The 13,109-nt window shown below is 38.6% G+C and overlaps 1 protein-coding gene across 4 annotated transcripts in view; it reads right to left on the bottom strand.

Moving 5' to 3' along the window:
- The window catches only part of CDK15 (cyclin dependent kinase 15), an 84,379-nt gene that overhangs the window by 60,561 nt on the left and 10,709 nt on the right, over positions 1-13,109 (bottom strand). For all 4 annotated transcript variants that reach the window (XM_045480769.1, XM_045480770.1, XM_045480767.1 and 1 more), the window contains exons 5-6: positions 4,610-4,704; positions 3,802-3,864 (exon numbers count right to left, since the gene is read on the bottom strand). In XM_045480769.1, the coding sequence (XP_045336725.1) occupies positions 3,802-3,864; positions 4,610-4,704 (158 nt within the window). The remainder of the gene's footprint in view (positions 1-3,801; positions 3,865-4,609; positions 4,705-13,109) is intronic.

Raw genomic sequence — 13,109 nt, 5'->3', positions numbered from 1 at the left:
CAGAGAGAGAGGGAGACACAGAATCCGAAGCAGGCTCCAGGCTCCAAGCTGCCAGCACAGAGCCTGACATGGGGCTCCAACTCACGAACTGTGAGATCATGACCTGAGCCGAAGTCAGGCGCCCAACTGACTGAGCCACTCAGGCGCCCCACACATATGGTATTTTAGAGCCACACTTCTCAAAACTGCAGTCTGCCCTGACTAACCTCACCACTCACTCACTCTTGAATCCTTTGCAACCTGGATTCTTCCTTCACACCACCAAAGCACCATTAATAGAACTCAATCCCATGGTGTTTTCTCAGTCAACACCAAGCCAGATCTCAGGTGATTCTTTCCAGAGAGACTTCCCATACCCCAGGGGTTCGTCCTGTTTCCAACACAGTGAGGCTCTTGGGGACAAGATAATTTCATTGGGCTAGTGCCACCTGGGCCAGAGTGAGCATTTTCACTGCTGCCCTGGCTATGGAGAACTCATCCCTACTCCCACTTGTTTTGATGGGAAAACTTTTTCCTTTGTGCTTCCACATACCCCTAATAAACCCCTCTATTTATTAGTGTATCCCTCACAAATCCACAAAATAGTCAAGTATGGTTTTCAATTGTATTCCTGGTATTAGTGACACTCTCAACCATGCCTTCCCTGAAATTGTCTTTTCCTTTGATTTCCATGAGAGTGTATTTTTCTGGATCCTCTACATTCCTAAAAGCTTCTTTCTTTTGTCTCTTGCTGTCCTGTTCCTCTCTCAACCCCTAAAGGCAAAAGTTCTATAATCAGTTCTTTTATCTTTGTGTATTTGCTCTTTGGGCTATCTACTCTCTTGTCTTTAACTACAAACTACATGTTCCAATTGCCCTCAAGTCTACACATCTCCAGCGTCTATCTTCCTCTTGGGCACCAATCTCCTCTCCAATTGTTTTGCTGCTCATTTTCCTTTGGGTTTCCACCTCAACTAGAAGCTCACTATGTCTAAAACAGGAATTCTCCTCCTCCTCCTCTTCAATCAACTTCTTCTATTTCTGTAATAGAGCTATAATTCTTCTGGTCAATCAAGGAGATTATGTTAGAAACCCAGAGGCTAAGGCCTTTACCCTAGATTTCCTGAATCAGATGCCCAGGTCATTCATCTGCTCATTGAAGTTTGAGAAGCACTGGGCCAGCCCACATCAATGAACTCCTAATGAAATCCCCTACTCTTTAATCCATCCCACAGACCACAGTTACATAAATTTCCTTCTGATCATGTTATTCTCTCTCAATGCAAACCCCTTGAATGGCTCTACTGTCTAAGAAATATAGTCCACATCTTAGAAAATAAGGTTCTCAACCACCTACCGAATCTATTTTTCCAGACTTACATATCCTCATTTTACTAATATATTCTCTATTTAGGGCCAATAGGACCAGAGATGCAGTACTCTGGAAAAGAATCTTAACCAAGAATCATTTTTAGCAATGGCAAAAACTGGTTCTATAACTTCAGGCAAAATATTTGTCTTATCAAACCTTGGATTCCAATTCTGCAAATTAAGAAAGTTAGAGCAGCCCAGAGTTTTTAAGGCTTTTTTTTCCTGCTGCAACTTACCATAAGAAATACATGTGTATCCAGTACTTGCATTCATACATAGATATAAGCGCTGTTTCAAGTGGCACAAAAGTTGCACAAAATAATACTTATTCTTACTAGGTGTAACATACCCTAATATTTTCTATTCTTTTCTCATCTATTCTATTTCATTTTTTAAAATGCTGGTTACTGATTGCCAAATTGATTTCATAACCCGCTAATGGGTCAAAACACAAAGACTGAAAAGTAATGCAGTTCATTTAACCCTAACAGTCCATGACTCTGGGATCCTCTTTCCTGAACACATCCTCTACTTCTCTGTTCTGTATCTTTGCTGAAAACATTCCTTCCTTCTGTGACATCTTCCCCTATTACAGACTCTTGAAATGCAATGTATCTTTTAATGTCTGCCTTAATAAAAGCTCTTAAAATGAGAAGATATCTTTTATTTTTTTTTGTACATCTACATGAGGCCTTATTTCTCACTCGGTATTATTCACAAATGTCCTGTAATAGTATTGGTGCATATTTCTTATCTCTTGTTTTTGGTTGTAAGGCCCCTGAGGGCAGGACTCATGTCTTCTTCATGGCTTTTTATCCTTCTAACCATTTAGCACAGTGCCTGGTATGAGAGTCACTCAAGCCTGAAAATATTCTATCTTTCTCACAGTTATTCTTTCTCTAAGCCTTCCTCTATCTAATCAACATCTCTAGTTCCTTGGCTCTTCTATTCTGTCCCTAGCTATCAGCAACCTGCCTATCTTCACTTCCTTCCCTCAGATTAGGCTCCTTTTAGAAGTCTCTGACCATCACTGTAACCTCTCTCTTGACAGTCTCCTCAACTCTCTTGCCCAACTGTCTTTTTCTTTCATATGTCTGGCAAAACCCCAACTCTGAATCACTCTAACAGTCTACTTTTTATATTCCTCTATTTGAATTGCTAAGCGCTGCCATTAAAAAGGAAATCCCATGATCATGAAGATAATTTAATGGTTTTCATTCTCACTGGAGTCCTCAACACACTACTAGACATTCCTTCTTTTTGCCTAATTAGGTCTCTATCCCATTCTCCACCAGCTATCTTAAAATGTTTTCACTCTCCTCAACCCCTTGTCCTCAAATCTTCTTTTCCCCTTTGCTTGTAGGACTGGATGGGTCCCCTTACTATGAATTCTCATAGTGTTTCTAGTTAACATGGCCATCGCCCTTATCACTTTGCTTCTTATTGCCTATTTAAGTCCATATATCTTACCGGGCTTTAAGCTTATTGAAAGTAAGAAACACAACTTATTCATTATTGAAACCTCAAAACTTAATATAATATGAAGTACTCAATCATTCTTGAATGAATGAAGGAAAGAAGGAATATAAATATTAGTTAAATGAATGAATATGAATACATCATATACAAATTTCATATATGTTATATCAAGGACCAATTAATTAATTAATGCCAATAAAAACCTTAGGGCATGAAAAGTATGAAATAAAAATGGTTTCTAAAGTTCATAACAGACATAGAATTACAGCTAGTTGAGAGTTTATTATTATTTCTATTCCAATGACTAGAAAATGGAATTTGGTCCCATTTATAATAGGATCTGATATAAGAGGCAAACAGATAACTAAATTAGACCTAACAAAGGTAGTTTGTTTGCTGATTCTATTGGGAAAATATAAGTACAACACTATCACAGACCACAGTAGTCTGCCACGAATAAGGTATTTATTTTATAATGTCTTAGCTTTACTTCTTTCCTTTTAATGCAATTCTTTTTCATTGGTGTGTATTTTTTTTAACGTTTATTTATTTTTGAGACAGAGAGAGACAAGGCATGAATGGGGGAGGGTCAGAGAGAGGGAGACACAGAATCTGAAACAGGCTCCAGGCTCTGAGCTGTCAGCACAGAGCCTGATGCGGGGCTCGAACTCACGGACCGCGAGATCATGACCTGAGCCGAAGTCGGCCGCTTAACCGACTGAGCCACCCAGGCGCCCCCCATTGGTGTATATTTTTAAAGACACATTTGCATGATGGCCATGACTAACAAGGTTAAGCTGCCTGGAAAATAGCTAGACATTGCTCTATATCTTGAGGGGCAACTCTTGAAAAAAACTTTTCTCTAGAATATCAATGATAGGCATCTTCTTACTTAGTATCATGAGACTTTGCTTTGTGATGACAGTCTGTTTCAAAATTCTTCTCCTGAATCCTGACTCTCAAAGTACTCACCCTGACATTGTGAGGATGAAGCCCTCCTGGGTGCTGAGACATGTACTGGGCCAGGTCTGTGTGCTACACAAAATGGTGGAGAGAGTAACATTAGTGGAGCTTGAACAGTGTCCTAAAGTAGACCATAGATTGGCTGTCAGAGGTATTATAAAGTTCAGAATTTTTGAGACTAAAGTACAAAAGATACATAACCAGGTTTCCTGAGACCTCACTATTAAGGTCAAACACAGGGTGTCTTTCTAAATGGCTTCTTACAAGGAAGCTTGTTTCTCATCACAAAAAGATGCTCATTTTAAATGACTGCCACTGAAGGCAGTGGAGCGGGCATGTCTCACTCTCCTTGGAGGCAAGTCAAGTATACATGCCCTATGATTTATTTCTGCTAATATCTGAGTGTTTTTCCTTTCACAAATATGAAAATGAGTTATTTTTAGTAAACTTGTATACAATTTTTAAAGACCTTGTGATTCATGTCTTTATTGTCAATGAAAAAATGTTGGATTCTGCTCAGATGGTAATTAAAAATAGATAAAAAATAAGTACAAAAGTTTTATTGAGGAGGCAAGCTCAAAGTGCTTATTTATTATTGTTGGTAACGGGGGGAAAAGACAACAAATACAGTGGATAAAGAAGCAGGACTAAAGAAGGAGTGTAAGAACAATAAGCTCTGGCAATCATAATAATGAAAATTTCCATGACACTTTCCACATTGTAATGAAAGTTTTATCATGCCATAAAATATTAACAGATTCATTGTACAAGCACCAGGCTTTTCCCTCATGCTTTATAAAATGCTGGGGCAACTCACCATGTATTCAAAAACAAATGTCAGTGTCTCTTTGGTATGGATTATGTCGTGCAGGAGCACAATATTGGCATGTTTCAAACCCTTCAGGAGAGAAGCTAGAAAAAATTAAACAAAATATTAATTCAATCATTGATAATGAAAGTACTGCTTTAAAGATATCAAGCAGTATTTATTTTTTAAACATTTCAAATCAATCATTCTGATTTTTTTATTGCTGGGAAAAAATTCTCATGAAATAATATTAAAAATTACAAAGGACCTTCATCATTTGTCAAATGGCAAGCCACTGCATTTACATAACTTATTTTTCTTACAGGCTAGAGCAGTTGCAAAAAACTATGTTTCCATTTATCTAATCAATTTCATCAAAGCACTCAGAGCACTTTGCAAATGCTTCCCTCTGGGAATCTTATCTCTGCTTCAGAGTTACAGGAGAGGAGGCCTGGAGAGATAAAGGCCATTGGAGGAGCAGGAAATGGAGTATTCTGCCTTCTAGAGTAGGACTTTGCAACATGTGACCATTCTCCAAAATTCAAAGTGTCACAGAGGGTCAGCAGGGCCCGGTGGATGTGATTAGTGGAAGGCAGGGATAAGGGTATGGGATGAACATAATAGAGTGGAGAGGATTTCTTAAAGGCAGAATTGCCAACCTCTGTGGAAAGGAGAAAATGCAAACTTGAAAAGAGGACAGAGCCAATCTTGGGGAGCCCAGGGGAGTGGGAGTGGTGAAGTTTGAGGACTGTCTCTTGCATCTTTAATAACAAATTATTATTAGGTCACTAAAGGCAATCACTTTTTTTTTTTTTTTAATTTTTATTTATTTTTGAGACAGAGAGAGACAAAGCATGAACGGGGGAGGGTCAGAGAGAGGGAGACACAGAATCTGAAACAGGCTCCAGGCTCTGAGCTGTCAGCACAGAGCCCGACGCGGGGCACGGACCGCGAGATCATGACCTGAGCCGAAGTCGGCTGCTTAACCGACTGAGCCACCCAGGCGCCCCACTAAAGGCAATCTTAAAAGGGAGAAGTCAGCACAAAAGGCCAGTGAGTGGCTGGGAAGGAGTCTGAAAAGCTCTCTTTGGGAGCTTCAGGGATATGAACCCCCCGAGCTTCACAAGGGTGGAGACCAGAAAAGGCATGATAGGGAGATGATGAGTCTCAGTTCAGGACATCCCTGCATGAATAAATAGTGTCCTTAAGACTTACAGGAAAGGAAAAGTGAAGTATAAAAATTCAAATCAATGTTCTGCAGGGTATGCTTGTATGTCATGAATCTCCTTCACCAACTCTTCCCCAGAATTCCATAAGATTAAAACCAAACCCAAACACTACCTTCAAATTTTGGAACAAATTACTCCTCTCAGGAATCTTTCCTGTTGTAATGATCCTCTGCTATTTTGCCCTTCTGATAGCCATTTTCCTTTCTAGTGGGAATACCTCCACTTTCCTCTGGGGAAAAATCCCTCTGCCCACTCAGTCCATGCTTTTCCGGTGGGGCTGACCCCATGGCTACCCACGACTGGGCGTGTCCCCCAGGCCTGACCAATCAGAGGACAGTACCCTCTAGCCACAGTGATTGCTTCAGAGACAGGCACAAAACCCTACTTTGCTGGTGCCATCCAGAAAGAAGTGCTTTCTTTTCCACTGTGAGAAGAAGGCTGAGCTTGTAGGATTTCACCAGGAGCTGCTCTGGCCAGATTACCAACACCTGGTGAGAGCATGTCTGGGAATAAAACTAAGGCAGAGAAAAACAGTGTTGGGGATGGAGAGGCATGGATTCCTGGTGACGTCATCTACGCCCTGCTAGCGCATGGTTATCAGAACTATTAGCTGGTGACTTTCCTTCTTAACATCAGTTTGAGCTGGGAACCTTTAATCACCAAAGGAGCCCTATTATACCTGCTAATCTTACTTTGCTCTAATGACTAATACTCTAACTTTACTTTTTGCCCCCCCCCCCCCCCCCCGAGTCTTTATGAGCTAAATTTATTATTTCATTTTTACAAACACATTGCTTTGTAAATGTAGTAAACAGTTTCACAGGCATTTGTTTGATGTCCCTACCCCCACCCAGCCTGAAGGCTACATGGGAATGGAGGGAGTGACTTTTCCTCTCTTTTGGATGCAGCTGCACCACCTAGTACAACACTCAGCCAAGAGTAAGCACTTAATTTGTCAGATATATTTATTGAATGTCTTAACAGGGAACTGACTGTGGAGCCAGAGGCCTTAATGTGAATCCTGGCCTCATCACTTTCTATCTGAGTGAGCTCAGGAGAGTATCACACTCTTTATGAAAAAAAGATAATGCCTTTTCTGACTTGACTTCACAGGGTTGACATGAGGATGGAATCAGATGTTATGTGTGGAACCCTTGGAAAATATAAACCATCACATGGTTGCAAATTAGAATTGATATCCCAGCCATCAGTTTCTTCTGCCCTCCCTTTTACCTTGAATTCCACTAAACTCCCACTCCAAGATTAGTATCTTTAACTTTTGTTTATGTTATATTTCTGCTAGAGTTTTCAGCACCCTCCATATTTATAACAGTGACTTCTTACCATCAATTGAGAATGCTGTATTTTGTGTAATTTTTATTTATGAATTATGTTAATTTTCTCTTCCTGCACACACATATATACACACACATGCATTACAAAGCATGCACCAAAACTAGATTTTAAGGGAAATGGGTAAAGCTGAAATTGTTAAGATATTTTAATTTTATTTTTAATACAATTTTATTCTTACTTAAATTTGATCTTGCTAAAACTTGTGATGCTTATTTTTAAAATCATGGTGGTGATGGGGTGCCTGGGTGGCTCAGTCAGTTAAGCGTCTGACTTCGGCTCAGGTCATGATCTCACAGCTTGTGGGGGGACGAGTCTCAAGTGAGGCTCTGTGCTGACAGCTCAGAGCCTGGAACCCGCTTCGGATTCTGTCTCCCTCTCTCTCTCTGCCCTTCCCCCACTCACACTCTGTCTCTTTCTCTCTCTCTCTCTCTCTCTCTCTCTCAAAAAGTAAATAAACATTAAAAAAATTTTTTTAAATAAAAAAATAAAATCATGGTGGTGTGTTTTCTTAATCATGATGGCTTCATACTATCAAGGAACAGTATCTACTTAGGATGAGGCTCACTGCTAACAATAGTGTGGTTATAAAATCTTTATTTTATATAGTTTTCTTGATAATTTCTGCTTTTTAAGAGTAGGAAAAGTGTCAATTTGACCACTTCTCTGTTGTTCACTTATATTTATATTATTAGTCTTATCTTCAATTCATAATTTCTTTGCAGAAATACTTTTAAACTCCTCTCAACTCTTTTTCTCATACCCTGATCCAATTCAGCAAATCTGTTGGCTATACCTTCATAACATGTCCAGAATCCCTCTCTTCTTGCCATCGCCTCTGCTATCATCCCAGGCCAAGTTATCATCATATCTTGGCTGAATTAGTGCAAACACCTTCTAGCTAGTCTCTCGCTGCATCCTCTCTCCCTTCCTGTAGTCTGTCATGCACAGAACAGCCAGCTACTGTGATCCTTCTTAGATTGAAGTCAAGGCATGTCTCTGCTCCAGTGGTCTCTCATCTCACTCAGAATAACATACAAAAGACTTACAATGACCTGTCCAGCCATTACCTCCTTGCCCTCATATTCCTATTCTTGCTCACTTGGCTCTAACACATTCGCCTCCTAACTGTTCCTTGGACACTTCCAAACACATTTCCTCCCTGGGTCTTACAATTTTCCTTGTCTCTGCCTATAATCCTCTTATCCCATTGTCTGTGCATTTCTTCCCTTGCTTCCTTCAGGTCTCCACTCAAACCATACACACGAAGTCTAGGCTTCCATGACCCTTCTCAATGAAATAGCAGCCTCCCCACCCCAGACCTACCCTAGTGATCCTCTGTCCCTTTGCCCTGCTTTTTTCTTCTCCACAGCACCTACTGCTTATTACACCAAACATACTACTATTTTCTTTCTTTCTTTCTTTCTTTCTTTCTTTCTTTCTTTCTTTCTTTCTGTGGGGGAGAGGGGCAGAGAGAGAGAGAGAGAGAGAGAGAGAGAGAGAAGCCCAAGCAGGCTCCATGCTTAGCAAGAAGCCCAACTCGGGGCTCCATCCCATGATCCTGGTATCATGACCTTAGCTAAAAGCAAGAGTTGGATGCTCAGTTGACTGAGTCACCCAGGTGCCCCTCTATTTTTATTTTCTATTCACCCTTAAGAATGTATTTTTATTTTCTATTCACCCTGTAAGAATGTCCCCATTGAAAGTAGGGACTTCTGTCTTTTATGCTTATTGCTATATCTCTAGTGTCTAGAACAATCTTTGGTCTATTATAAACATCAAATAAATATTTACTATTGAATTAGTGTCACTAATTACCTAATGTCATTTCTATATCTATAATTGGTTGGCATAGGGTGTTTCTGTGAAATGCTTTCATTCCTTGTTTCTCTTCATTGTCTTCCTCATTAGATTATAAATGTTTGAGTGTTATTGCCATGTCTACTACAGCTTTTTTAACACCCCCGAACTACTGAAATACTTCTTTGGAAACTGTGGCTTTTGGTGAGTAATAATAGGCAATTTACGTGACACAGTAGATGATGTTTAAAGAATTTATCTCATGGTATTGTTTGGCCCATCTACCAAAGGGATCTAAAATGCTTACAGCTTCAGATGTGTGGGTCTCAAACCCAAGAAGAAAAGGTCTTTCTTCTAACTCCAAGCCTGCCTCATAAACTTCAGAGCAGGATATGGTGTGTTGTGCAGACTCACAAGCTGAGGGATACAAAAGCCACCTGAGAAGGGGAAAGATCCTTAAATCAGAGCATCCTGGTTCCTGTTAAAATTATTGTTTTTATAATTCACACATTCTAAGTATACCTATCTCTGTGTTTCTTCAAAGAAAAGACACACAGATAAATTGGGGAGGCTTTAAAGCTCCAGAAAAGTGGAATCACAATGGAATTTCTTTGAGTCCTTTCAAAATACTTCCATGGTGATGATGATGATGATGATGATGATACCTCATTGAGCATTTACTACATGCCAGGCATTGTTGTAAGAATTCTGCATATATTAACTTGGTATGAGAACACTCAGAAAGCCAAAGAGAAAACCTGAAGAAAACAACAGAATCCCAAAGATCAGGAACAAATGAGCCATAACTGAACATTATTCAGCTCATTTACAAAATGCAAAGTATTTCTTTCTTTATTTTAAATGTCCAAAAGTAGATGACCAACTGGTTGAACATTAAATGGCATTTAATTTGATTCTCATATATGTAAGATATTTAATAATTTAAAAAAATGTTTTCATCTTGCAATGATATGAAAATATTTATTTTCTTGGTTTTGTTAATTTTATTGGGGGTTGTGGCTTAGTGAAGGTGTAGCAAAATTGATGCTTTCCAAGTGCAATGGGTCATGATGTTTTGATTTTACTCTGCTGTGTTCTGTTTTAGTTTGTGTAAAAGACAACGATGACAAGGAAAAACAAGGCTGGCCCTCAAAGTCCTAGGGCACATATATATGTAGTGAATAGCTGGCTGTGAGCTTTTGAAGGCATGGATTGTCCCTGTGCCTGTTTTTCTATCTCCTGTACCTAGCATAGGCCTGGCATGTGGCGCTCAATACGTGCTTGCAAATTAATGAAGACCAAACTGTTGTAATTGAGTTTATGTAGGAGTCAATAATGGAGTCAATTTCCATCCTCAGCCTCCACTGAGTATTGAATTAAAAAGAGTTTGTGGTTCCTGATGTTAAATTTTTTCTGGCCTGGGTGTCACAAATCCAGTCAATGAGTTGAGTTATTCAAGAAAAGAAATCTAGATAAATTTAAATAAATGTTAAGACAAATGTTAGATAAATACTTATCTAATTTCTTTGGAATTGTAATCCAATCACATATCATCATCCTGACAATGTTTTATAAAAATATAACTATACACATGTAAATGTGCTATGTCTGTGCCATGATTTGATTGCATTCAATGGAGGACTTCTTGTCAACCAGGCCTCCCACAATCTATGTGTAGTAACAGGCAACTGAGGAGTTCTTACTGGTATCCTCTACCACATTGCATGACCTTGGGGAGGTTCCTTAGTCTATTTTTGGTTCAGTTTTCTTATATATGGACTGGGAATAATTACTTTATGTTTTCTTCAAAAAAATTTTTTTAAGTGTTTGTTTATTTTTAAGGAAGAGAGACACAGAGCATGGGTGGGGGAGGGGCAGAGAGAGGGCAACACAGAATCCCAAGCAGGCTCCAAGCTCTGAGCTGTCAGCACAGAGCCCGATGTGTGAGCTCGAACCCACGAACTGTGAGATCATGACCTGAGCCGAAGTTGGATGCTCAACTAACTGAGCCACCCAGGTGCCCCTGTAATGTTTTCTGTTACAGAATGATATTGAAAGATTCTCAGCTAAAACTGTTTCTAACTTAAACACTGCAATTGCTGATGCTGTAGAGTACATGATAGAATCAGAATTGACAAATTTATAATATTATTTTCTTTAAAATATTTCTTCTGCATTTTGCTTAAGGTTTATACAAAATGTATCATAAAAACAGATTTCTACTTTTATTTTTACTTTTGCTAAAGGAGAAGTGCTTGAGTTACAGATTTCTAAATTTATCATAATAAAGTAGCATTAGAATAGAATAGATTCTAATATCTAACAATTCTGATTACTAGTTCTGAGGCTCGGACAAGTTACTTCAGACTCCTTCATCTGAACAACAAAAATAACATGCTTTACCTACTAGAGTTGATGTAAGTGTTGTTTAAAAAAAAAGGTAATGGGGGAAAGGAGGAGAAAAGATTATGTCATATATCTAGTCTTCAAAAAAGATTAGTTATATGACTGCTTCCTAAACAAATGCTGCTAAGAGAGTGAAAGTCCTGGGTTTGAACCGAAAGTTTCCATTTTTTATTTTCCACTTAAAATAATGCACATTATTAAGACATTGATACACAGTTTCATAAAATTAGGGAATGTGTTCTTATATAAAAGCTTAAAATATTCACCTATTCAAATGAAAGTATCTTCTCCTAGTTGTAAAAATAAACATTTAAAATATAATTCCAGAGCCAATTATGGAAGATTTTTTCAAGTTGTTATAAAGGCAGCTAATCTTTTTAATTAGCAAAGGAATGAGGGTAGGGAACATGTCTATTTTGTGCACTACTATGTGTCTAGAAGCCAATAGAGTGCCTGGCCATAGTAGGTGGTCAATAAATATTTGTAGAATATTCATAGAGAGTGTACAGATTTTTGAATCAGAGAGATTTGGTTTGAAGCATGGCTATATGTTAGAATAATAGTAATATCTATCTCCAGAGATTGTTAAAAAGATTGGAAGAGGTAACATATGAAAAGTATCTGGCATGTGAATTAAGATATGTTTTCCTTCGTGTTGTTCATACTTTTGCTGATTTCATAATATTACATGTTAAGATCAAATAGTATTCCAAATGGCCAGACTAATGAACCACCACATGTATTCTACTTATATATAAAGAAACCATGCATGTAGTAAAATTCTATTCAGTAAATCTTTGGCTGATATCCCATCAGAGAAGCCAAACTGTTCAGGAAAAGTAATTCCTGCTTCAAGGCTTTAAAAAAAAAATCTGCATTACTTGTTCAGTTTTTCTGCATGTGGCTTTCGGTTGCCTTTTTAGCTAGTGACCCAGGGTTTTAACTAATGAACTCCAGCTGTTCTTATTTTGCCTTCCATCCCTTCTCATTTAACCTCCTGTCTCCCTGGTTTCACATCCTTAAAGTTCTTGCAGGAAAAATGGGACAGTGCCAAAGTTTTCAAATGAGGCCTCATCCCTTCTTGAGGGGAGAGGGCTTCTTTAACAAGGGCTTCTAGCTTTCTCAATGATGGAAAAAGAAACATTCATTGTTGGAAAATGGATGCCTAACAACCTCCAATATGTCAAAAATCCTCTTGTGGTTTTTAATATTATACAAGCAAAGCGTTCAGTAAGGTAAGTCCATAAAACAAACCAAGAAAGTCCACAGCTGAATACTAAATGTAATTGCAAACACCTGTGAAGGAGAGGCAATTTCTTAGTAAATATGCAATAAAAGAAACATCTACCATACAGAACAATACAGATCCAGCTTTTCTGAACCATGCTGAGAACCATCTGTTAGCAAAACTGGCAAAATTTTTCATTGTTAAGTCAAATGTCAACCTGAAAAACTTGACTGTGGGCAAAATTTGAGCAAGGCAGTCCTGAAGTAATAGGCAAGCTCAAACGCACAAAGACAACACCACGAAAATGCGGTGAAGCTGGGCCAGAGGCTCTCCCATTATATTGGTGACCTGGGGATTTCTATTATGTTCAGAAATACTATTCAACCTATCCACACACTCCTTCTAAATCTGATCATACTTTCATGGGGACCACTAATAAGTACATTAGTAAATGCAGCTTCCATTATATTAAACACTTAAAACCACACTTTCC

The sequence above is a fragment of the Leopardus geoffroyi genome, chromosome C1 (genome assembly GCF_018350155.1).
Source record: "Leopardus geoffroyi isolate Oge1 chromosome C1, O.geoffroyi_Oge1_pat1.0, whole genome shotgun sequence".
NCBI lineage: Eukaryota > Metazoa > Chordata > Mammalia > Carnivora > Felidae > Leopardus > Leopardus geoffroyi.
This window is presented reverse-complemented; position numbering and strand designations above follow the sequence as displayed.